Consider the following 23,195-nt stretch of genomic DNA (forward strand, 5'->3'; position numbering starts at 1 on the left):
ATGGAGACAGCTCTGCTAGCTGGTCCTGCTGCATCGGTATAACTTCAGAAAATACATCACTCTAGTTAATTAACCAGCGTTGAAAACAGAAGGTCCTAAACCAGTCTGATTATCCAGTGTAAATGGGGTTACAATGAAACAACCGAGTTTCCTAGGCAGAAAAATATTCGAGTTTGTTTGTAATTTATACCAGAATTGACTGGCTGAAGTGACCTTGGCCAGCAAAACAGCAAAGATGTCCTATTGTGTTTAATCATACTTGGGGACAGCTATTAAACTTAATCAGTTCTGTCCCAAATCTCACTTGCTCAGTTTCAGTGTATTTATCTACCAATTCCAGGTCCCTTCTTTCATTTCTAAGGGTTGTACTTAAACTGCCTTGATGGTGACTAAAGTCTGTTTCAGCCATTTTGGGAGATGATGCATGAACCATGTATGACCTAACACTAAAAAAATAATTTTCTTTGAAGAGAAAACTGAGTAGCTATACTTTTTTTTTTTTTTGCTTAAAGTGGTGTTTGACAGAAGAAACGCTTTGCAGAAAGTGGCAGTTTACAATACTTTGGCCTGAATTTTCTGATCTGTCTTAACAAAATACATATGCTGTAATTTTAAAATACAGTAATGTAGACACATGGCTACACCGCATCTAAACTGAATATTCACTCTGGGCTTTAAATCTTGGTGATTTATTTTCTTGTGTAAGGAAATTCCAATGCAATTTTTAGTTGTCCTATCTAAGCAGAGATACTGAATAATATCAAATGTGGAGTCTTATCTTCAGTGGGCTCACGGTTCACTGCTGTGTACTTCAACATCTGCATAATAGCCAGATCAAAACCAAAGAGTTGCTTGAAAGAGCGTTACTTGCAGCAGGCAGAACTTACTGCCATCTTCAAGACTTGCCCAAGAATCAATCTGTAAGAAAGCTGGAATGAGGCAAAAGGGTGACATTCTTCCAAAGTTTATGCTCAGCACACGATCCATAAATTGTGAAAACAGTAAATTATTCAGATGTTCAAGAGTGATCATACTGTTATATCCCCTCCATTTTCCACCTTATATTCATAGTGTAAGAAGTAGAGTACTAAGCCTAATCCTGTTAGATATTTAATTCATCATTCTACACATAAACTAACGCTTCACAAGAAGTGCAATTCATAGATTTCTGTCCCATTTTCTTTTAGGCTGTCATTCAGATAGCTTGGTGTTGGCTTCATTCTATCCATTGTTTTAAGTGTTAATGTTTACTTATTTTTTTTTCCCTTGTCTTCCAACCATAACAACCAAAACCAGGGTGCTTGGTTGCCTTTTTTTTTTTTAATAAAAGTTGAGCTATCAAAGACCAGATAGCACTCCCAAACCTGCTAATGCTCTGAAATCTCCACTAACAATTGGTTGTCAGCCCTTCATTAGGAATGGCATGAACCAAAGTCACCCACATGGAAACCAGCCAAATTTAGGACTAGGATATAACTGATGAAAGTAGTGGGAAAAAAACTGCTGTAGCAAAAGAAATGGAATTAGGTCTATAACACCAAATACATATATTACTAATCATAGTCATAAAAGCAGAAAGTGAGAGCTAATTTTACTAAGTAGAAGATCCCTGCTAAGTGGTATTTTGACATCTGAAAATAATTCAATTTCGATCTTGGTGCTTCATTGACATGAACAGGAAATGCATAATTCTCTGAGCTGTTGTTTCAAGCCTACCCTGCATAAACTCACAAATGCCCAGCAGACTTTCTTGGCAACCTGGTAGGGGTCAACCCTTTGCCAAGACAGACATTCATGAGCTTTTCATAGAGCGCAGGGAGCTACTTTTTGGGAATCATAGAATCATTTAAGTTGGAAAAGACCTCTAAGATCGAGTCCAGCCGTTAACATAATGGCACAATGTATTGACAAGTTATGAAATGATACCACATGCAAGTCTCTCATGGTTATTCAAGATGGTAAGTGTACAGGGGAAGTCATCCTAATTAGTTACTTACTGAATAGCATTTAGCATTGCCACCAGATTAAATATTTTACAATGACCTTTGGATATGGTTTGCGCTTCATTCAAAAAAAAACAACTCATGATCAAACCCTATTGGGCTCAATTTGTAATTCTGAAGGAGACTTACCACCGAAAAATGCCAGCCCTGAGGCAGCTGTGATGGCCTGGACACACGGTTAATCTGGGGCCCCCTTACACCGCTGCCTGCATTCTCGCCTGTAAAAGGGACAATAATTAGACATTTCTGATGGCTCCATTACAGCTTAGTGTTAAAAGAGTTTGTGTACCTTGTCTGGAAGGAAGTGATCTCACAGGATTCTTGTTACTATCTGGGATGTATCATTCAGTCATGAAATTCAATGAAGGCAGCACCACAATGACAAGTTACGCTTACCTCTGATCTTAGTGTTTATTCAGAAGCAACTAGGTGTTTGCAAATGAATAAATATTGCAAAGTGGGAGACTGCTATTCACTTAACACACAGTTAATCCATTCCTTAAAATATTTGGTTTGTATTCTTGGGCAGAGGTGTATCCCTCTCTCTCCAGATTGCATCTGCCATCTAATACAAGATATTACACTAGGACACTTCTCATGCTGTGAGAAATAGAGCTGATAGTGTTTACTCTTGCCTAGATGAAACACTTGGGCATTTTAACAAACATCCACAGATTTGTTTGTTTACCTGCCTATCCCACATGCCTCTCATTCCTCCAGGCTGGGGAGCCAGTTGGTGGCTCTTTCAAAAAGTTACAATTCCTGCGTTATTCCGCAGCTTGCTTGGGACATGTAACTTCCATTCAAGCTGCTTCCTGCGTCTTCAGTCAGACACATCTTTTATAAAATGCAGTCTAGATGTAACAGCACAGAACCCATGGGAATCAGCAGTCCATTAGCTGCATTAGGAGTACTGCTGTGAAGGTGGTACTTCTGTTGTGTTTATAAAATGTTTTAGAATTAGCAGCGTGGTCAGCCTGAGTAGGAGAAACTGTTTACAAGTAAGGAGGGAGGGTAACCATGAACACATCTTACACACACACCGTTGTGCTTCTTTCTCCTTTACCTTCCCACGCTCTAATGGAGGTGTGAAGATTTCACCACCTCAAGACTCCTCATCCTCTCTTCAGCCCCATCATCCATGTCTAAATATTGTTCCTAAAACATAATGCAAAATAATATAATCTCTTCAGGGAAATCCCAGCTAATGGAGCTGGAGTAGACACTGGGAATGGGGGGCAATCAGACGGCTATGCAGAATCACAACTACTAAAACAGGGTTTGTTCCCATCTTTAACATGAGCATTAAAATAGTGTGAACATTGGCTCACACTTAACAACTTGTTATTCGTGAATAACTGTTCTCTGATGCTGTTACCTGGACACTACATTCAGTGTACAGAAAATATGAAGCTCTGTTAATACCCTGGTAGCAGCTTTCATCACTTTTACTTAGTATTTTAGCTCTTAAATGTCAGTAATGCCAGTGTCTGGATCCTTTTAGGATGTTCAAAAGATTTGGCCTCACAGATTTTAGCCCTGTGTTTGAGAAACTGGAAGCAAATTCAGGAGTTCCTAAATTTAAAGTTTATTCATGAACAGGTGTACCCCTTAATTATTTTGCCCTGCAAATACATATAAGGTATTGTTCTAGTGAGGGTAGTTGTATTAATTCCTGCACAGAAAGTACTTAAGCTGTGTACAGTGCCTTTATTAACAGGAGCCATAATAATTGGCCTGATAGGTCGATAAGAAAGCTGTCCCTGTGCAGCAGGCTAAGGAAGCCTGTTTCTAAAGCTTTCTGCTCCATTATTCTCCTCTTCCTTGGTGTTTCACCTGCTCAGTCCTTGATGTGTTTGGGTGGCTGGTGCCAGCGTGTGTGTGCAGACCTGGAGCTACAAGTTGGGTGGTGGGCCAGCAGTGCTAACATGCTGCCTGGCTGCCATGCAGGTGGGGGTTGAACCACAGCTCTCTCTTTCAGTGAAGACACAATGTGCATCTTTCCTCCCTGTTTAGATGCTAATTGTCACACAGTTTCCAAGAACTCATGTTTTTTGAAACTGCTGTCCTACTGCCAGCTTGGACAGAAACAGGCAGCAGGCTCAGGACTCATTTGAAAGATTGGATGAATAGACTGTGGAAAAACATAATGCTTATTTTGTTAAAAAGTAGGAGAAGAAAAAAACATCCTTTAATTATCATAGTTATAGTGGTATAAAAACAGTCTCAAGAGTGTGTCTCCTCACTTTGGATTCAAGTAAAATCTAGTTTGGGAGTCAAAAATACCAACATGGAATTTAACATACTTATTAACCAGCTCTGAATTTGAATGTCTGGGACTCAATATTCAATCCTGATTAACTGCCCCAACAATGAACATTAATTAGCCTGATTTACATTAGCTACAGAGCTATGGTCGACTTCATATCAGCAAACTTGAGGCTTCCTAAACACGTCAAACTGGTAACATTCAAGTCATCTTCAATGTAGTGGAGATAAGCCCTGAGAGCCTGCAGTAAGGTGTGGTGGGAAGAATACAGGAGGAAAGTGAACTGGTGTGCCTCAGAGTATGTCAAGGCTTTTTTCCCTCCCCTCTCCAAGCTTAAAAAAAAAAAAAAAAAAAAAAAAAAAAAAGTAGGTAAACCATAGCACAGCTTAGAAAAAGACATTTATATTTTAACTCTAAATTTAGAAAGAAAGATTATGTTGTAAATGTGTACATCCTTCCCAGAAATAAACTGGACTGATCAGAATAGGATCAGCAAAGGATTTAAGAAAATATTCTCTACCTTGGTGGGAGTTAGTGTGTATGTATGGAGATATATATACACACGTATACCAACATGTATACATAAATGTATGTATCACCACAAACATACTTGTCAGATCTGCCACAGTCCTAATCATTTGGCAGTGACATTCCTGAAGAGAGGAATTTCCAGGGCTGGGCAGAGCCGTGGTTCCTGCTGCTGGAAGCAGTTTCTTGTGGCAATGAATTCCACGTGCTCATAATGCACAGCATTAAAAAAGCTTCCTTTTATCAGCCTCGAGGGTGGGGCTGGGCTGCTGTTGGAAGTATGCCTATCACGAATGATGCCTCAGCTCTGTTGGTGGTAGAAGCCCAGAGTTCCTCTGGACTTTTCTTAAAAAAATAAATAAATGTCAAGCCAGAAAAGGAAGCCTGCTATTTTTCAAATCCAGAAGCTGTAATCATGCTAATCCATATGATCGTGCTAAAGTCAAGTAACATGCCTTTTGCATATGATGTAATCATGCAGCACAGCCTATTTATAATCACTGCTAGCTGGAGGTGCCTTCTGAGAAAAGTTTTTTTGGTCACATTTCCCCTCTTCCTATATTTTCCAGTCAGTTGTGCTTTCTCCTACTTTTGCTGTCTTCCCAGCCTTAAATACAGCAATGTGTATTGCTTTTTTATTTTTCATGTTAATGCTTTCCAACACGCCTTCTGCTCTCAGTGTGATAGAGTCATACCAACTGAAATCCCAGTACTCTGAAATCAATACCAAAACTTCCATTGATTTCATATAATATATTCTTTTAAATTCAGTACAAATTCTCCACATGAAACGCTTATTTTAAATATGGATCTACTGTACAGGGCTGTCTGTCTCAGCTTGATACATAAAACAGCATGTTTAATAAATTCGCTGGTGTGGGCTGGCAGCATTATGTGTAATAAATGAAAATCTGTTGGTTATATTGAGCATATCAAGTGTAAAAGGAGAAAATTCATCAATGTAAATACCTATCTGTGGATCAATTGCTATCAATCTTGTTTAACAGTCTATTTCCTGAGGACACACTTTGGAAACAAAGAGCATTTCAAACTGCTGGTTAAACAAACAAATATATAGAAGCTCTTTGGGAAACAGGGTGGAGTAATCACCAGATAAAAATGGTCAGAGTGATTTCAAATACCTGTTAATCTCTTCTATTTTATATTAGTAAATGCAAAGTTTCTGATGGAACATGTCCATTCAGAGTACCCCAACAAGAGTAGGGGTTTGTGAGACAATGATTTGCTTGCAGAGGAAATGGCAAGAGAAGTGGCCTGAAAAACAAAATTTGTCCCCTGACCTCCACGTTCAATAATTGTCCAAGGAGGAGGGCGATACCTTCTGCTCTGCAAGAATTTTTCTAAGATTTGTATTATCCTTAGCTAAATAGACCCCCTTAAGAGACACTATAAAAACACAACAAAACCCCAAGAGGATATATAACTAATGAGATCATGATGCACTGTTTACCTTGCTCTACGACGTTAAGATCTTTTCATGGCTGTCATGTACAAACTACAGCTCCCCCCTCCTGAAGCATCACAAAAAAAAGTCAAACCTGAACTATACCACGGGCACTTGGCATAACTGTGTTCACAAACGCAAACGTTAGGATATAATAAATGTACAAAACGCAGGTTTTTTAAAGTTAAAAATGCTGGTGAATTTACCAGTAAAATGAGACTGCAGTATTGTGCAATTGTGTCTGTGGCAGTTGCGTGGCCTCATTACGTACTATTGTTTCCTCCCAACCTTCGTGCTGTCTACCCAGATTCAGGTTTTCCACCCTAAATCACCCTCCTGACACACGCACACAATAATCTATAGATCCATGCGTGGATGTTTGCCCTCACAACAGCTCTGCAGCTGCGGAAATGCCATCCTCATTTTACAAGAGGGAAACTGAGGCACAGACCCTAGCAAAATGTGAACGCACTGGCAAGTGCATGTCGAGTCCGACTTTGAACCTAAATCTGAATTCAACACAAAATCACCTCTCAGCCAACCCAATATCTCACCGAAAAATCCCTGGAGGGGATTCAGTAGGAAAACAAAAGAAATCAAGTCTCCCCCACAGATTTTGCAATCCCCATCTCCAAATGCTTAAGGAGCCTCACACTTTTGCTTGTGCAATGTCCAGCTGCCTTCAGTGGGGATCGGAGGGGTGGAGGTGACCGCTCTGTAACTCCCTGGGGCTTTGCAGTGAAGTAAATCTGAGGCTCAGCAAAGCGGGGTGCAGCAAGCCGAGGGAGCCACGGGGACTGTGCCTCCAGCATGCCACCAAACGCCAGGGGCCACCCAGGCGGCCCTCGTGGGGAGCATTAATGGGGCATTTTTACGTGGAATCGGACAAAATGGAAATGACCCAACCAACTTGGCTCCCGTGGCCACTTTCAAAGCGCAATTTTTTCACTTGCTTCAAGTTTTTTTTTTTCGCGTGAATCTTTTCCATGACTAACGTTTTTATTTGCTTTTCAAAATACTGTCGGCTCAATTTTGTCGGCTTCCCGGAAAGTGAGACTTAAAAGCAGATTTTGCACAAACGCCGGCCGGAGCCGCCTGTAAAGCCCCTTAACTCGCCACGTCGGGAGCCCGGCTTCGCCTCCCCCGGACAATCGGGGCTCTTTCCTTTCCCACCTTATCTCCCGCTTTGGGATTAGCATTGTCCCGGGTTTCTGCTCGCTTTAGGGAGAAACCCCAAATCTCCCGAAGTACAATATAAAAAGCGCAGGTGAGATAACAAAGGTATTGTCCCTCGGCAGCCCGCCGGCTCGCTTGTTTACTCGGGGGGCCGGATCCTGCCCCTTGCCCGCAGCCCGGGGGGGCTGCCCCGGCCCCCGGCAGGACGCACGCCTTTGTCGGCCGGGCCGGGCCGGGCCGGGCCGAGCCGTGCCGGGACTACATCGCCCAGCGTGCCCCGCTGCGCCCTGATCAATGGACCTTATTTGAATAATCTGTGAGCCCTTGGACTCAGGCCAATCAGCTGTCAGGGACCCATGATAAATCGCAATGCATTATTGATAATCATAATTACTCTGACATGCGCATTCCGCCCAATGGGGGTAATTTCCCAACTCTAGGAATTTGTTGTGAAGAGGAAAAATAATTGCTACTATTTTGCTCCCGATGCTGGTGCACCATGTCGCGACGGAAGCAGGCGAAGCCCCAGCACATCAACTCCGAGGAGCAGCCCCCAGATGCTGCAAGTGGTAAGGCGCGCAGCCCCGGCGCCCCCCAGCTCCGCTGATGCACGGAGGAGGCAGAGGGGCTCTTGGTGTGGGGGGGGGATTTTTCAACCCTCGTGTTTCACCCCCCCCCCCCCCCCCCCTCGGGCTCCCACAGGGTCCCCGTTGGCTTTTTAGGGCGCTTACATCTCTGGAGTTGTTCCGCGGGGCTGGGGGGTCTCGGTGTTTCCCCAGGGGGGTCGACTTGGGGCTGCCCTGCAGCGCTGCCCGAGGGGTCCCCCAATGTCCCCCCCCTCCCCGAACCCCCCCACGGGGGCACCCCGGTCCCGCGGAACTCGCGCGGGTCCCCGCGTGGGGTGCGCGCTCGGGGCGCAGCCCCATGGGGGGCGAACCCCAAACCCCGCCTGGGGCGGAAAGGATTTTTTTTTTTGGGGGGGGGGGGGGGGGGTTAGGGGGGGAAAGAGGAAGGAATTGCGAACCGTCTTCTCAGGGGTAGGAAATGACTCGAGCTAGGTTTCCCCGATTTCTCTATTTAAGACTTTCTCGGTAGTTCTACGAAGATTTTTTTTGTGGGGTTTTTCGGAAAAAAAAAAAAAAAAAGCGTTCGGACTATTTTTGTTGGAGATCACAATCGCCCTGGACCTTTTGTAGCTTGACCTCCAGCCATCTTTGATTTCCGACTTCCTAAAATAACTCCGGTGAGCTGACGCGGGGTGTGCGCGAGCGCTTTGTATCTGGGTGGCGGGGGGGGGGCTTTGTGCTCCCGCAAATCACGGTGCCTCCTTTTCGGGGAGCTCGCAGCCCTCTGCCTTGCGAAGGGAAGAGGAAAAGTCTCGATTTGAACTCAAAATTATCCCGGAGCCCTGGGTGGGCGTGCAGGGGAAAGGGTGGAGGGGGGCGGTTGTTCGCCCCCGTCCCCCACGGGAGCGGGGAAGGGTCGGGGCCGCCGTGCCCCGCAGCATCGTCCCGGCACCCTGGGCTCGGGCAGGGGCTCTCACCCCTCTGTTAACAGCCTTGTGGCGGGGGGGGGCAAGTTCCTGGGGCACTTCCCCGCGGGGGGAGGCTGCTCGGTCCCCGGAGCCGCTGCGACCCCCAGGGGGAGCGTGCGGGGCGCGTCGCGGGTGGGGAAGGGGAGGCTGGGTGTTAGCAGCCCGAGCACTTCTGTAGGTGTCCCCCCCCCCCCCCCCGAACTTTTGGGGGGTTTCTGCCTTTTTAAAGGGCTGGTTTCGTGTGGGGTTTTTCCGTCCCTGGAGCTGATCGATACCAGCGCACGTTCCAGGAGCTGCTGATTCCCAAACCGCAGGAGGTTCGGGCTGTTGGTTTTTTTTTTTTTCCTCCTCCCCCCTCTCTTCTTTGATTCGAAATGTGCGATTGTTGGGTCCGGTTAATGGTGACTTAAGAATCGGCAAGCTGGCCAGAAGGCAATAAATCCCATGTTTAATGCATGACTGTTTTCCTTTGTGCATATGGTTAGGTTGGGGGATGGAGGTGATGTTTCCACATGTAAATCTCTGCCCACTGCTGGAAAGGCACCTCCGGGGCTGCGCTGAAACAAAAGGGTTAATAACTCCTGATGCGGCCCGCTTGGGGCGGGGGGGCGTGCGGGGAGGGGACGGAGGGTCGCTCCGCACCGCTCTTCTGGGCAGCTGCTGTGCGCTTGGTGGGGGGGCTTTTTTATTTATTTTTTTCTCTTTTTAAACAACAAAACCCTCGATGAAAATTACACCCCCCCCCCCCCCCCCCCCGTTCTCCGGGAGCCGGAGCAGTGATTGCATGGGCCGGGGGGTGGAGGTAGGGGGCTCCTTTTGGAGGTCGCGGTGGTCACCGCGAGGGGAGCGGCGCTACCGGGAGCCCCCCGGGGCCGGTGCGGGGCCCCCCGGTGCCACCCCCGCTGTCGGTGGCCGCTCTCGGAGAGCCACCTCGCGGCTGCGACACCCGCGGCTCTTATCGCCCGCAAATCTCCCTGCCCGGCCCCGTCTTCCCCGCTCCAGGTGTGTCCGTAAATACCAAGTGATGAAGCTGCATAACAAAGTCGAAATACCCCGGGGATTTGTCTGGGACATTATCGGGTATATACACAACCGTAATAATAAAATCAAGCCCTTATCTCCTTCTTCGCAAGTGCTCCTTTTTTTTTTTTTTTTTTAATTTTTGTACAAAGCGATTTGGGACCCACCTCTGCGAACAATGCGGCGCGTTGAGAAACGGTTTCTGCTAACCTGAGGATCGATTAACAGGTCAAAAAATCAGCAGGTGGTCACCGGAGAATAATACTACACAGCGAAAATTAGCATTTTCACAAAGGGCTTGAAAATGCCCATTGTGCTGGACTGCTGCCGTTAAAAAAAAAAAAAAAAATCAGGTTCGTTCTTAAAAATACAGTATGAACCGGCAACTTTTTTTCCGGGCAAAAAAATTGGAGATCCCCTTTATTCCAATCCCAGGTCGAGCCGTGTTGATGCTGCGAGGGAGGTGTTGAGCGAGGAGGAGAGCGAAGTTGCTCGGTAGTGCTGCTCTGATTTTTATTAATTATTATTATTATTATTATTTCTCGGAGCTCGCCCGCTGGCCGGGCTGGGAGCGGGACAGGCACGGGCCGGGCCGGGCCGGGACAGGGGGGACCCAGGAGCGGTGTGAAGGGTGAGGGTGCCCGGGGGTGGGCGATGCCCTCTTGTTTTTCCTTTTACGTAAGTGAAACATTAGAGTGGTTGTAGTGCCGGAGCCCGGCTGGGCTCGGCGGCATGTGACGTTTTGACAGAGCTGCTGCTCTAACCTTTGCCTCCTCCCGCTTGCCGTGGGTGGTAAGTTGATGTCAGGCTCACAATTAGGACTCTCATGCAATTGACCTTGGCAGCGGGGTTTGCGCCGTTTAGCCGGGTCTTAAACACTGTACTAGTGTTAAGTGTGCTCCGGGGCCGCCCTGCTTCCAGCTGCGGCCGCGCCGCTGGGAGGACCGAGAGCCGCGGAGGCTCCGCCGCCGAGCAGGTAGGGCCGAGGGCGGCCTATACCGCTGCCTCCAGGGGGGAGGCTGCTCGGCTGCCCGCAGCCTCTGGAGGACCCCCCCCCCACACACACTTTTCCGTAGAAGCCCCAAGAAGGGGGGGGTGACGCTCGGGGATGCGGAGCTCAGGTGGGTGCGCGGCGGGAGAGGCTGAGCCCCGGGGAGGCTGAGCCGGGGGTCCCGGGGGGAGGCCGCGGCCCCGTGCGGTGCGGGACGGGAGTGCCCCCCGCCGGCCGGCCCCGCCGCTGGGGCCGCGGTGGTGCCCCGGCAGGTAGCCCGCGGACATTTTCAAGGGGGTTGTCCAGGAATTTGGGGGTTTAAAGCCCTTTGAAACCTCGTCGGAACGTGGAGCGGGGCTGGGGGCTTGTACTGGAGGCTGTGCCCGGGGCTGGGGGCAGTGCTGCTCGCCTGGAGGTTTCCTCGGGGTTTTAGGGCTGCTCGCTCACGTGGGGCTGTGTACCATTATTCTGTCCTCTGTTCCTCTGTCCGGGTGTTCCTCCTGGGGAGGTGGGTGAGCAGAGCTCAGATGGGCGACCCGGGAGGTAGGTAATGAGATGTTGCTAGAGCCTGGACAAAACCTGAAAACACGGGAAGCCCTAATGGTTAGGGGCAGCACAGCGTGTCCTTGGGTGGAAAAGTGCTGAGATAAATTCAGGATGCAAACCATCGAGGCCTCTGGAATAATTCTGTAACTTGCCAGCCACGTATTTGCTAACTCAAACAAGTGTTTCTTGGTTATGGCTAAAACTTGAAGTGGAGTAGGGGAAGAAGGGAAATTTTGGACAGTTTAATGTTCTTGAAATGCCCTACGTTTTCAGCTGGGAACAGGGGAGGGGGGAAATTCGGGAAGCACTGTGCCTGAGGGGACCGGGGAGCTGATGGCAGAGCTGGGGCTGCAGTGGGTGCTTACTGATCCTTCACAAAATAATACTCAGGTGGAAGTGCGTGGTTACAGTAAAGCATTAGAAATTGATCAACCCTAGTCTGTGGGGGGAAAAAGTAAACTCACCAGAGGTATTGAACTATTAAAAAAGGGAAAAAGACAAAAAATAGCTTTTCCTCCTCATTCAGGTGAAATAATCTTCTCACAGTAGAAAAAAATTAGGTCGCTAATTGCTCAGATGAGTGGTAGACCAGCAGCACCCTTTTGAAATCAAATCAAACCAGATAAGACTTACTTCTCTCTTTTACTCATTCCCTCAAAAAAAATTAATTCGAGCTGTGTGGATTTTATCAGCCCTCCTTGTCGATGACCGCCTTGTCCTACACAATAGTGGATTTTTTCCATCCATTTGCCAGTGATTCAATCTAACCCCCCTGCTGGGTTTACTGCATTCTTCTAACTTATTGGATAACTAGATGCTGAGAGATAACATTCCTGAAATTCGGGGGTGGGGAGATAAAAAAAAAAAAAAAAAAGTCCTATCCCTGGGAAGTCTTTGGAGAGGGTTAACTTGAGTGCACAAGCAATTGTTCTGGCAGGGCTCTCGCTCCTCCACCAGTGCTCTTACAGTATTTGGGCTGAGCTGGCAGCAGATGCACAGGGAGGCTTCTGGGCAGGGAGGTAGCCTGGGGTTAAGCCCACTACCCCCGTGTGTGGTAGCTGGGGTGAGTGGGGTGCTCTGCTGGCTGCCTAGCACTCCTGCAGGGCTGGGTGGACTGGAACAGGCTTCCCAGGGCAGTGATCACAGCACCGAGCCTGCTGGAGTTCAAGAAGCACTGGGACAACACTCTCAGACGCATGGCCTCGTTTTGTTTTTTTTTTTTTTTTTGGGGGGGGGGGGGAGTGGTCCCCAAAGGACTTGATGATCCTTGTGGGTCCTTTCCAACTTGGATATTCTATGATAAATTGAGATGAAGAGTTTATAGAGATGGGTTTTGTAAAGAAACAGTCAATTGCTGTTTTGTTATTACAGCTACGGCACAATAAGCAAGCACCTTGTTCCTACTGACTATGTCTTTTAAAAACAAAATGTTGTAGATAGGGGAAGCGTTATGCTCAGTTTTGCTGAGGTGGAAGGGAAAATAAGGCATAATGCTTCCCTGCTTGTCATGCAGCAAGTCACTACAAGCTGGGAATTGAATTCGTTTGGAGTCCTCCCTTCGTGTCTTACTGTCAAACAGGGGAACTGGAAACTAAAATGTGACAGTGACAGCGCTGGTGTCTGCAGGCAGGCTGCTTTCCCAACACAGGTACCTGCAGCTTACTGCAGATGCCCTCTGAGGTGGCAGCTCATTTATAAAACCAAAAAGGCCGCTTCTGGAGCTCCTCAGTGTTACAAAAATGGGGAAGGTGGACTGTTATGTGGAGGGGGAGGAAAGGGCTTTGAATTTAATACGGTCTTATCAGTGGAAAAATAAGGTACTCCCAATGGAAAGGGATAAATAACGATCATGTGTTTTGAAGCAGTTAAAATTTGAGGACTTGTCTAGACATAGTTATCCTGGAATCCATAGTTATCCATCCATATATATATATATATATATATATCCATAGTTATCCTTGGGGTGGGGTATAGTCTTTCATGCAGCCGTTTCTGTTCCACTTGAAGCATTTTGCATTGCCACCACGGAGGTGCAAACTGCAGTGTGAAATGCGTGTGCTCACAGATGAGAGACTGGAAGAAAGCTTTGTGTTTTCTAAAGTAAAACCTAATGTTACTGTGCAACACAGGGAAAGTTAAAACCTTAAAGAATTTGGAAAAGACGTTTTGGTGTTTTAGGCTGTGGTCTGTAAAGTACCTGTTGGATGGGAATAGTTGTGAAAATAGTCAAGTAAAGACCTGGAGTCAGTGTGCAACATTCTTATGGAAACTTCTTGTCTTTTTTTCCACTGTCTAGTACTTTCTTTCCCGTTTTATCTGCTCGCACTTCTGCAAAGATGGGAGTTTAAAAACGTTCAGTCTTGACCTCAGTCGACCCTATTTATTGACAAAGTTCTGCATCATGTACTTCTTGTACTTAAATAGTCAGCAGAGTAGATTTTGTCCGTAGTTAAATTAACTTCAGAGGCATCAATTTAATATTTGGAGCGGGAAATGTATGCAATTCTCATTACCTTCTCATTACCTTCATCTATGAGGGTTGTTTGGGCTGAAGGAGGGAGGGGAAAAAGTGTTTCAGTCTCCCTGTAGGACTGTTTGGATATGAGTGATCCAAATGGTTATGATCACAAACGTACCAAGAACGTCTCTTCTCCTCATTCAAAGGCGACTTTGACTTGTAACCTTGAAATCTGTGGTTAACAGTGTTATATACGTACAGATTTGGATTTACTGCTCTGCAGACTGTAGCATAAGGGGCCTCTATTTGTGTTTTGTAGTTGATCTATTTTTTTAAAAGAAAACTTTAACGTGTACTTTCCACCACTCAACACATTAAGCAGTTGAAGTTTTGATTAGTTCGCTATATCTATCCATCTATATAAAATATGTAATACTCTCGTTACCCTTACAAATGTCAAAGTTTACAATATCCTCCCCCACAGAGATTACACTTCCCCGAAACAGTAAGTGAACGTGCTCAGGTTGTTGCTTGGACATGCTCGCCCTCCGCCCTGCCATGTACAGGATATACACATGTATCAGATGTGTGGTTCAGTTACACCTTTAAAATGAAAGCCGCAAATAGCTCCTGTGCTTGCAGAGTCTTTGGTTCCATTTTTGAGACAGTGTGGACTAGCAGCGTGGAATCGGAGCTGAGCCCTGGGGTGAACTACTGGAGGTGCAGGCCCCAAATATGAGGCCCCGTAGTACAAATTTTCTGTTGTGACTGAGGCCTGCAGAGTGCCCCTGATGCCTCCGTGTGTGGGAGGCGAGCAGGGGCAGTGAGGCACTTGGTTACTGCACCCTTGACACCCATTAAAATGGGACCAATTACTGTGAGTTACAGGACGCTTCACCTAGTGTGGGCCATGAATTATCCGAGGTCCTCCGTGCTCTCCCCTCAGCTGTACGGGCCTCAGGCTTTACCCCCTGCACGCTCCCAAACACCCACCCGCCTCGAGCTCAGTGTGAGTTTGTTTGAAAGATAGCTAGATTGAACAAAAACATCCTGTTTTGGTTTAGAATTTCTCTTAACCTCTCTTCCCATTCTGGTATTTCCCTGAATCATGTTTTCTGCGTGTCCGCATGCAAGTTGTGCTCAGTTGGTGGGGCACTGGCAGAGGGAGGGCAGGAGTGGACTTGCAGGCTGGCTTTGCTCTCCTTCCCCCTCCCTAAAAGGGGGGGCAAGTTACAAACACACCTAAATCCAGCATCCTTACCGTGTCCGGAACTGCTTTGTGAGTGTTGCAAGCAGGGCCTACTGCTTGGCTCGCTAGTAATTGTCAGTATCAACATAAGCTTATTCCTGCGTGTGGGATTCTTGTAAGTTAATCATCTTTTCTTTACTGCTGTGACTTTGTAGAGGATTATTTTCATGCAAGTTGGCTTTTGAAGTGTTTCAAAGCTAATATTGGACTTGAATTTTGTTTCTGTCAGCCCTCTTTGGGAGCAATTACCTCCATAACGGAGCAGTGAATGTCATTTAATGTATCAGTGTATGATTAAGAACTGCGCTTGAAGTTCTTGTGTTAACAACCATATATGAGTTTCTGAGACCGTTAACTATGAATTCTGAGCTGATGTTTAAAAAAAAAAAAAAAAAAAAAAAAAAAAAAAAACAAACACAAACTAAGCTTATGAGAATCAGGTTTTTCCTATGTAATGATGCCTTCTGTCTTGCTTGGGTCATGTTCCATTTAGCTGTATTGCAGGAACTAGCTGATTTGCTCCACTGTTTCATTTCTACCTGTAAAGGTAGAAAAGGGGATTTAAGGGATGTAAAAGGGATTTGCAACAAACTTCTTTCCCTCAAGCCTTGTGAGACTCTTCTTATTGTTTTCATGGAAAACAGAACTGCCGTGTAGATTTCCTTGGGCTGCCAGTGAACTGGTAGCAAAACAGCATAGGACTTCAGATCAATCTGCAAACTTGATTTTTGGCACTTGAAAAGTGCCTTGTATCTTAACTTGAAATTCTGGTGAAGTCAGTCTAAATTGAGCTATTAATGATGTGACTTTTTTTTATTTTAAGGGAGTCCACAAGACGTCCCAGGTGACGGAGATGGTGAAATGAGTTCCAAAAGGTGCCGAACAGAGGAAACTAAAATCTGTGAGAAATGCTGTGCAGAATTCTTTGATCTCTCTGAATTCCTTGAGCATAAGAAAAATTGCACTAAAAATCCACCTGTCCTAATCATGAATGACAGTGAGGGAGCAGTACCTCCTGAAAGCTTCTCTGAAGCTTCTGTAGGGAGCTTCCCAACCGACCGAATGGATAGCAGGACACGCAAGGACACTCAGGCAAAGGGCTGCACTGGTTCTACGGAAAAGAGAGAAGGAAAAATGGATGCCGAATCGGTAGGAGGAATGTACCTTAAAATAGAACCCCCTGCTGCGCCTGCGACTCCTGGGCTAAGCTATCTACCAAAATCTAAAGTACCAAACACTAATGTGACTTTGCAGACGATACGTGGCACTAAAGTGGCTGTGAACCAACGTACCTCCGATGCCATCTCTTCTTCAGCAGCCAGTTTTAATGCTATTCCGATGATCCTGGAGCAGCTCGTGTGTTTGCAGCAGCAGCAGCTCCAGCAAATCCAGCTGACGGAGCAAATTCGCATTCAGATTGCCATGATGGCTCCCCATGCCCTGCATCCTTCTATAGCTGCTGCTGCTGATCCGCTGAAAGCTCTGGGTGCTCACATGTCTCAGCAGCTGTCGGCTGCTGTTGCTTTAATCGGACAAAAAGCTGGAAGCCAGAGCCTATCACTGGAATCCTTGAAGCAAGGAAAACTACCTCATTCTAACACTGGCGTTGCGGCCGCTGGCTCGCTGGCTGCCGGGCTTTCCTCCTCCTTCCCCTTGAAGCCGGAGGCAAGCAGAAGCTTCCCCGGCTCTATTTCTCGGTTCCCGAATCCTTTGCTACCTCAATCCTCCCACTCCGTCATCTTCCAAAATCCACTTTCGGCTGTGTCTTCTGTAATAGATTCCTCAAAGAGGGTGAAGGGGAAACCTCCCAATATTTGCGTGTCTGAAAGCAAATCGAATGCAGAAGAGCCGTTCTTCAAACACAAGTGTAAATTCTGCGGCAAGGTCTTTGGCAATGACAGTGCTCTGCAGATTCACCTCCGTTCCCACACCGGTGAGAGACCCTACAAGTGTAACATTTGTGGCAACCGCTTTACAACCAAAGGAAACCTTAAAGTGCATTTTCAGCGTCACAAAGACAAATATCCCCACATAAAGATGAATCCGTACCCGGTTCCTGAGCACCTGGACAATGTTCCCACTAGCAGCGGAATCCCCTATGGGATGTCTGTGCCACTGGATGAGTCCAACCTAATCGTGGATAGCAAACCTCTCCTAACAACCCTGCCTACCTCTGCGGCGACCAGCGCACCTCAGAATGTCTCCAACCTAGCAGGCATTAAGGAGTCCCTGCCCGGTACGTTCTCTGGTGACCTGCAGTCAAGGCCTTCTCCAGAAAGCGAAGGTGGCTCTTCCTCATCAGGGGCGGTCGGTCACGAATCGGGAACAGAGCAGAGCTTGAGTTCACCACAAGCTGCCTGTAGCGGGAGCATCTTCCACGCGGGTGGGTCCAACGAGCAAGGCTCTGAAACATCGAAGCTTCAGCAGCTGGTTGAAAACATCGACAAATCCACTGCTGACCCCAATGAGTGTCTGATCTGTCACAGAGTGCTGAGCTGTCAAAGCTCACTCAAAATGCATTATCGTACTCACACTGGAGAGAGGCCGTTCAAGTGTAAGATCTGTGGTCGTGCCTTCTCCACTAAAGGGAACCTTAAAACTCACTATGGTGTCCACCGAGCCAATACTCCTCTGAAGATGCAACATTCGTGTCCTATTTGCCAGAAGAAGTTTACAAACGCAGTTGTGCTGCAGCAGCACATCCGCATGCATATGGGGGGACAGATACCTAATACACCCATGCCCGAAAACACCTCTGACAACACTGATGTGGATCCTGCTGTAGCTGAGAAGAACGGAGACGTCAGCCGCCCAGATGAGAACGTGGAGAACATAGAGATGGAAGAGGACCTGGAGTCTCAGGATGGCCCTAGGAGTTCCTCAAAACCTCCTACTCCATACGATGCACAATCAGAATCACCAGCCACGGCATCTGGCTTCTCTGGTATTGCAGCACTGGAGAATCAAATGAAGATTGTCAGCTCTACTTTGAACTTGCAACGGCAAAGCAGCTTGAAGTCCAGCGACAATGGCTCGGCAGAAAGCGATGGCATGACAAACGATTCATCTTCTGTGGCAGGAGATCCGGATTACCAGAACGGCAGGAGCCCTGCTGCCTCTGAGTCTGCATCGCTCCAGGCTCTGTCCCCAGCCAACAGCCAAGCTGAGAGTGTGAGGTCGAAGTCACCTAGCTTCAACAGTCAGGAAGATGCAGGCACGGGAAATAAATCTGAGGGTCCTGAAAATGCTTCAGGAGAAATGGAAGGAGTTGTTGCTTTGGATTTAACTTACGGCAATATTGGTCGGAAGGTCATTAAAGAAGAACCTGGCTTACACTTTGCAAATGGAGAATATGGTGAGTAATTTGAGATGCTGGGGTGGGGGAGTAGGACTGGAGGAAATCTTTCTCTAAAAGGATCAACAGGAGCCAAAACCACCTTGATTTTCCCCTATTCCTTCTCTGTTAGCAAAGGAGTGCATGCCCTGGAGAGTTTTTGTGACTCAGACTCAAAATTAAAAGACTTAAGTGCTGTCCTCTCCTGCAAGGGGGAGTACAGAGGTACTAAAAGTAGACAGGGGCTATGCACTTACTGCCTTTCATGGACTTGCCTGATACCTCCCTATAGCTCTCTAAAGATACACATTGGTGTTTCCTGGAAAATAATTTAACCTGAGTGTGGCATGTTGCTGCAATGTTTTGTGGGGGTTTGAGCTCTTTACCACTGAAAGACCTATATTTGATCAGAAAGTGAGGCTTCTTAACTCTTAAGCTCACTAACAAAAACAGGGATAAGTCAATGTCTTCCTGGGCCTAGTAGCAACCCTACTGCACGGCTTTACAGGGCTCAGCAAGTGTGCTGCTCAGGTGTGGTGACTCCAAAGGCGAGGACTTCGGTATCTCAGCCAGATTTAAGCTTGGCCACAGGAGATGAGATAAGTGTTATCTATCTGTTCTTTCTCTCCAGGTCGAACTAGTATTCCAGCTGCTTTTGTTAGGGCCCCGCCAGCCCTCATAAAAATGGAAATGCCGAGCGAGCGTCCCATTAGCACTAGCCATTTCATTGGCCCACCAGCTCTCTCCCCTGGTGTTGCCCCTCTCCTCGTGCCACGACCAAAATTCTGCCGTCCAGCCAAACAGCACATCTGCACTACGTGTGGGAAGAACTTCTCCTCTGCCAGCGCCCTGCAGATTCACGAACGGACCCATACCGGTGAGAAGCCATTTGCCTGCACCATCTGTGGGAGAGCCTTTACAACGAAAGGAAACCTGAAGGTAAGCCATCTCTTGGGTTGTGATTCCCTTTTGTTGGGGAAAGTCTTACTGGAGTGGAAAAGACTATTGCTAATGTTTGTCCTGCCTTTGGGGACAACCTAGATATTTCTTTTAGTTCTTCAGATGGTCATCTTTGACTTCTGTCCCCTTCCTGAGTTTGTTCAGACAGCTGGCTTGCTTAACTGTGCAGAAGTCTGCTGCTGTCCTTGATTTCTTTTCCTTTCTTGATAATAGGGGAGGTTTAGCCTTTACTGAGCCAATTACTTGATTTCTGTTTGGATTTGGAGATGTCAAGACAGTCATTTTGTAGTTTAAATGCTACAGAATGATGTTTACAGAATACATGCACTTCACTGCATGGTTTGGAACATCATGCAGGACAAGACAGACTTGCAGTACTTCTCTAACTTTATTGTCAGATTAATCTATTTGCTCTGACTTGCAGCTCCCTCTCACACAGTGGCTTTTCTGTTCCCATGAGAAACCCTTTAAAGCTCTTCAGTTTTCTTGCATAAAAGCTGATGGGGAGGGAGGACTTCCAGCTTTACAGTTTGTGAGCAATTGTGGCACTGAAGCTTTTAGTCTAGGTGTAATGCTTCTTTCAAATTACTTGGTGATTTTTTTCATCAACTAGTATGTTTTTTTTCAGTGCAGTCTGTTCACAGCAAGTGTGGCTCTTTTTGGGTGGTTAGAATGCCAATGTCATTTAAAGTAAGTGTAAGAAACCAGTCCTCCAAATATTTCAGTAGTAAACTCTGAAGAGCCGTGGTGATATAAGGCTCACGAATGGCTCTCTTACACATGGAAGGATGAGGACAAATACAAGAACTAACCAGCCTAAATACTGACCTGAGTGCACACTGAGTATACTTATCTTCTGAGCAGCTTAGCTGCAAGCAAAGTAGAACTTGGGTTTGTCATAAAAGAACTGCAGTGTTAACAATTCTCTTTACTTGTTTCCCCCCCTCTGAAAGGTCCATGTAGGAACTCACATGTGGAATAACTCTGCCAGGCGGGGAAGAAGGCTTTCAATTGATAACCCCATGGCTCTGCTGGGGAATGATCCCAAGAAGGTATCTGAAATGTTTCCAAAGGATATAATGCCTCCTTCAGTGAGCATTGACCCCACAGTATGGAATCAGTATGCAGCGGTACTCAGCAATGGCATAGCAATGAAGACTAACGAGATCTCAGTGATCCAGAGCGGTGGCTTACCTACCCTTCCAGTCACCATTGGGGGTGGTTCGGCAATAAATACTGCTACAGTTTCCAAAATAGATGGGACCCAGTCTGGGACTGGTTCTGATACGGAGAAGGCCAGTGGTGCTGCTGCAGACAATGTGCCAAAACATCAGTTCCCTCATTTCATGGAGGAGAACAAAATTGCTGTTAGCTAAAAACTCTAGTGAAGTTGACGTACAGAAAGAACAAAGATATATATACACAAACATATATTTTTAAGAGATTCCACTTCAGCCTCCTATTTTCCTATTGACGTGCAAATGATTTTATGGTTGTCTTTGTAAGAGTTGCCCAGAGTACAATCATGATATTGCTTTGCAAATAGTAAATAATAAAGAATAGGATTTCCTTCTATTTGGAAAGATGCGGGTCTTGCAAAGTAGTTCTTACATGTGACTTTAATGTGTACAGCCTTACAGAAGTTTCTACAACTTGAAATTCCAAAGGTTAGAATATTTACCTCTTTGTTTAGAGTGAAATACTTGGGGGTTTTGAATAGAGTGGAAACAACCTACTGTTGATGGAAAAGCTTATATTTACTGATGAGAAATGAAAACTATTAATGCGGGTAAATATCCTAGAATGTCTGCCACCCTCTTAGAAGTAGTTTTTCTGTTTGGATTTTTGGCTCTGTGTGGTTTCTGAATGTACTTTTTACTATAATGGGTATAAGAACTACAAAGTCTTTTTTTTAATTCCTTTTTGCCTCAGAAGTTCTATGAAAGGAAGTTGCTGTTTTTCTTTAATCACTGCTTCTAAGGAATTGATTCTCTGTATTGTTGACTGCTGCTTATTTAATACTACTACTAGGACAGTCCTCCAAGTGTAGTGCCAAAACTCCTACTTCCAAAGATGTGCAGTTTTTTCTAGATGTTTTATTTCAATACCAAGAGCCCCAAACAAACATGGGTGGGTATGTATATACTTTTTTTTCCTCTCTTGAAAGGGAAGACTTGCCTTGGGAAGTCAGGTCTAAAAGCTCTGCAAGGAATCTCAGGTGACTGTTGCAATTAGGCATGGGAACTGGTTTCCTTAGCAAGAGACTTCATTTTTTTTTTTTTAATTTGGGTAATTTAGAAGATCAGTCTGTGTAAACCTGTATTTAAATATGAAGTATTCATGCTTAGGTTAAATGTTTTGTGGGTTTTTTGGATGGCATTCCTACTCTGGTCATTAAGTTTCTTGGTGGTCTGTGAACTTGCATTCTGCCAAAATGGTAATTAATGATCCATGTGTATTGTATGAAGGTTGCTGGGATGGTCATCTGGATTCTAAGTTATCTACCTCATTTTTTTCCTTTTGTAGATGTAGTGTCTATTTTTCTATTAATGACCACTGTAATGAACTGAGATTCAAGCAGATGCTTCCATGCACTATCTGAAACCAAAACCTGATGTATTAGTGGAAGCACCTGAAGACTTACTGGACTGACCTTTCACTATTCCTCTAACGTCTGCTGGAACTGTGTAGTGGGATCTAAACCAGACTGGAAACTGAGCATTTGGTATGGAAGGACTGAACAATGGAAAGAAGTCTTCTGACTGCAGGAAATCAAGTCCAGTCTCTGTTGTGGAAGGCCCCAAAAATGCAGATTACCAAAAGTTTGTGTAATGTTGTTGCACCTGATTCTTGCTTATGATCTCTGTATGCCGAGTTGTGCCTTTCCTGCTGGACTTGTAAGTAAGAACATACCAGTACCTGTTTACACTGTAAGATGGATATTGTTACATAGAACATGCAAAAGGCATCCCAATTGTCAAGTTTTCTGCATTGTGAATGTATGACTTTTAAGAACTCTGTAGTTTTGAGTATCTACTGATGCGTTTCTGTTGACATTTTGAGAATAAATTTTGGGATGGCTTTTTCACACTCTTTCTGGTAATGCATTTGTCTCCTGAAGAGCAAGTTTGGTATGTGGCACCCTGTCACAGTCCCGTGACTATTCAAATTCATCATCCTGGGTTGTGCTTTTTTGTTTGTTACTTGCAGTCCTAGATCAACTATTTAAGAATATTGGGGTTCAGTTAAAGGTGACAATACAGGGTAGTAGGTGTGCAGGAAGGTAGAAGACATAAAACATACAAATGGTCTACAGATCCAGAAGACAAAATAGTTGGGGGCAAGAGAAAATGACCTTTATCAGCTCAGGGAAACTAGGTGATTACAGCCTGAACCACTGCTGTTGAGGATTATAGCAAGAGGTCTTTCAGTGGTGATGAGTAAAAATAAACTGTAGTCCACGCACATTAGTACTAGCACAGGTACTGTGGTCAAGCACTAGGAGCAGTGGTGCTCTGGGTGCCTTTATGAGCTTGTGGCCAGAGCTGATGCTACAGTTCTGCCTGGTTGTTCAAGCACCTTGGGCTGGGCACCACATTTAGGGCTGATTTCAGCCACACTGGGAGCAATATGGTGTGAAAGAGGAGGCGGTGGGTTTATGG

The 23,195-nt window shown here is 45.9% G+C and overlaps 1 protein-coding gene and 1 long non-coding RNA gene across 6 annotated transcripts; one reads left to right on the forward strand and one right to left on the reverse strand.

Annotated features, from left to right (window-relative positions):
* Window positions 1-299: 299 nt before the first annotated feature.
* Window positions 300-7,630, reverse strand: LOC106041654 (uncharacterized). The gene is made up of 5 exons (XR_001210583.3): window positions 7,439-7,630; window positions 6,272-6,332; window positions 3,070-3,161; window positions 2,133-2,221; window positions 300-929 (listed from the first exon to the last, which is right to left on the reverse strand). It is a non-coding gene; the product is annotated as an uncharacterized lncRNA (long non-coding RNA).
* A 6-nt stretch (window positions 7,631-7,636) lies between these two features.
* Window positions 7,637-22,623, forward strand: SALL4 (spalt like transcription factor 4). 5 transcript variants are annotated; one of them, XM_013190206.3, is made up of 5 exons: window positions 7,637-8,010; window positions 16,063-18,594; window positions 19,205-19,512; window positions 20,487-20,585; window positions 22,060-22,623. In XM_013190206.3, the coding sequence occupies exons 1-5, from the start codon at window positions 7,941-7,943 to the stop codon at window positions 22,063-22,065; spliced, it is 3,015 nt and encodes a 1,004-aa protein (XP_013045660.1). In that variant the 5' UTR covers window positions 7,637-7,940; the 3' UTR covers window positions 22,066-22,623. The 5 variants fall into 5 exon arrangements, with proteins under 5 accessions (XP_013045660.1, XP_013045656.1, XP_047928562.1 ...); XM_013190202.3 differs by having other exon boundaries at window positions 20,487-22,623; XM_048072605.2 differs by lacking the exon at window positions 7,637-8,010 and adding an exon at window positions 8,484-8,684 and having other exon boundaries at window positions 20,487-22,623.
* Window positions 22,624-23,195: the final 572 nt, after the last annotated feature.

Source organism: Anser cygnoides, chromosome 16 (genome assembly GCF_040182565.1).
Source record: "Anser cygnoides isolate HZ-2024a breed goose chromosome 16, Taihu_goose_T2T_genome, whole genome shotgun sequence".
In the NCBI taxonomy this organism is placed as follows: Eukaryota; Metazoa; Chordata; class Aves; order Anseriformes; family Anatidae; genus Anser; species Anser cygnoides.

What these genes read in the sequence shown, in the direction of transcription:
- SALL4 (XM_013190202.3), top strand. Translation starts at nt 7,941, where the DNA reads ATGTCGCGACGGAAGCAGGCGAAGCCCCAGCACATCAACTCCGAGGAG. An exon ending in GCCCCCAGATGCTGCAAGTG is followed by an intron (nt 8,011 to 16,062) that starts GTAAGGCGCGCA and finishes TTTTATTTTAAG; the next exon opens with GGAGTCCACAAGACGTCCCA. An exon ending in CAACGAAAGGAAACCTGAAG is followed by an intron (nt 19,513 to 20,486) that starts GTAAGCCATCTC and finishes CCCCTCTGAAAG; the next exon opens with GTCCATGTAGGAACTCACAT.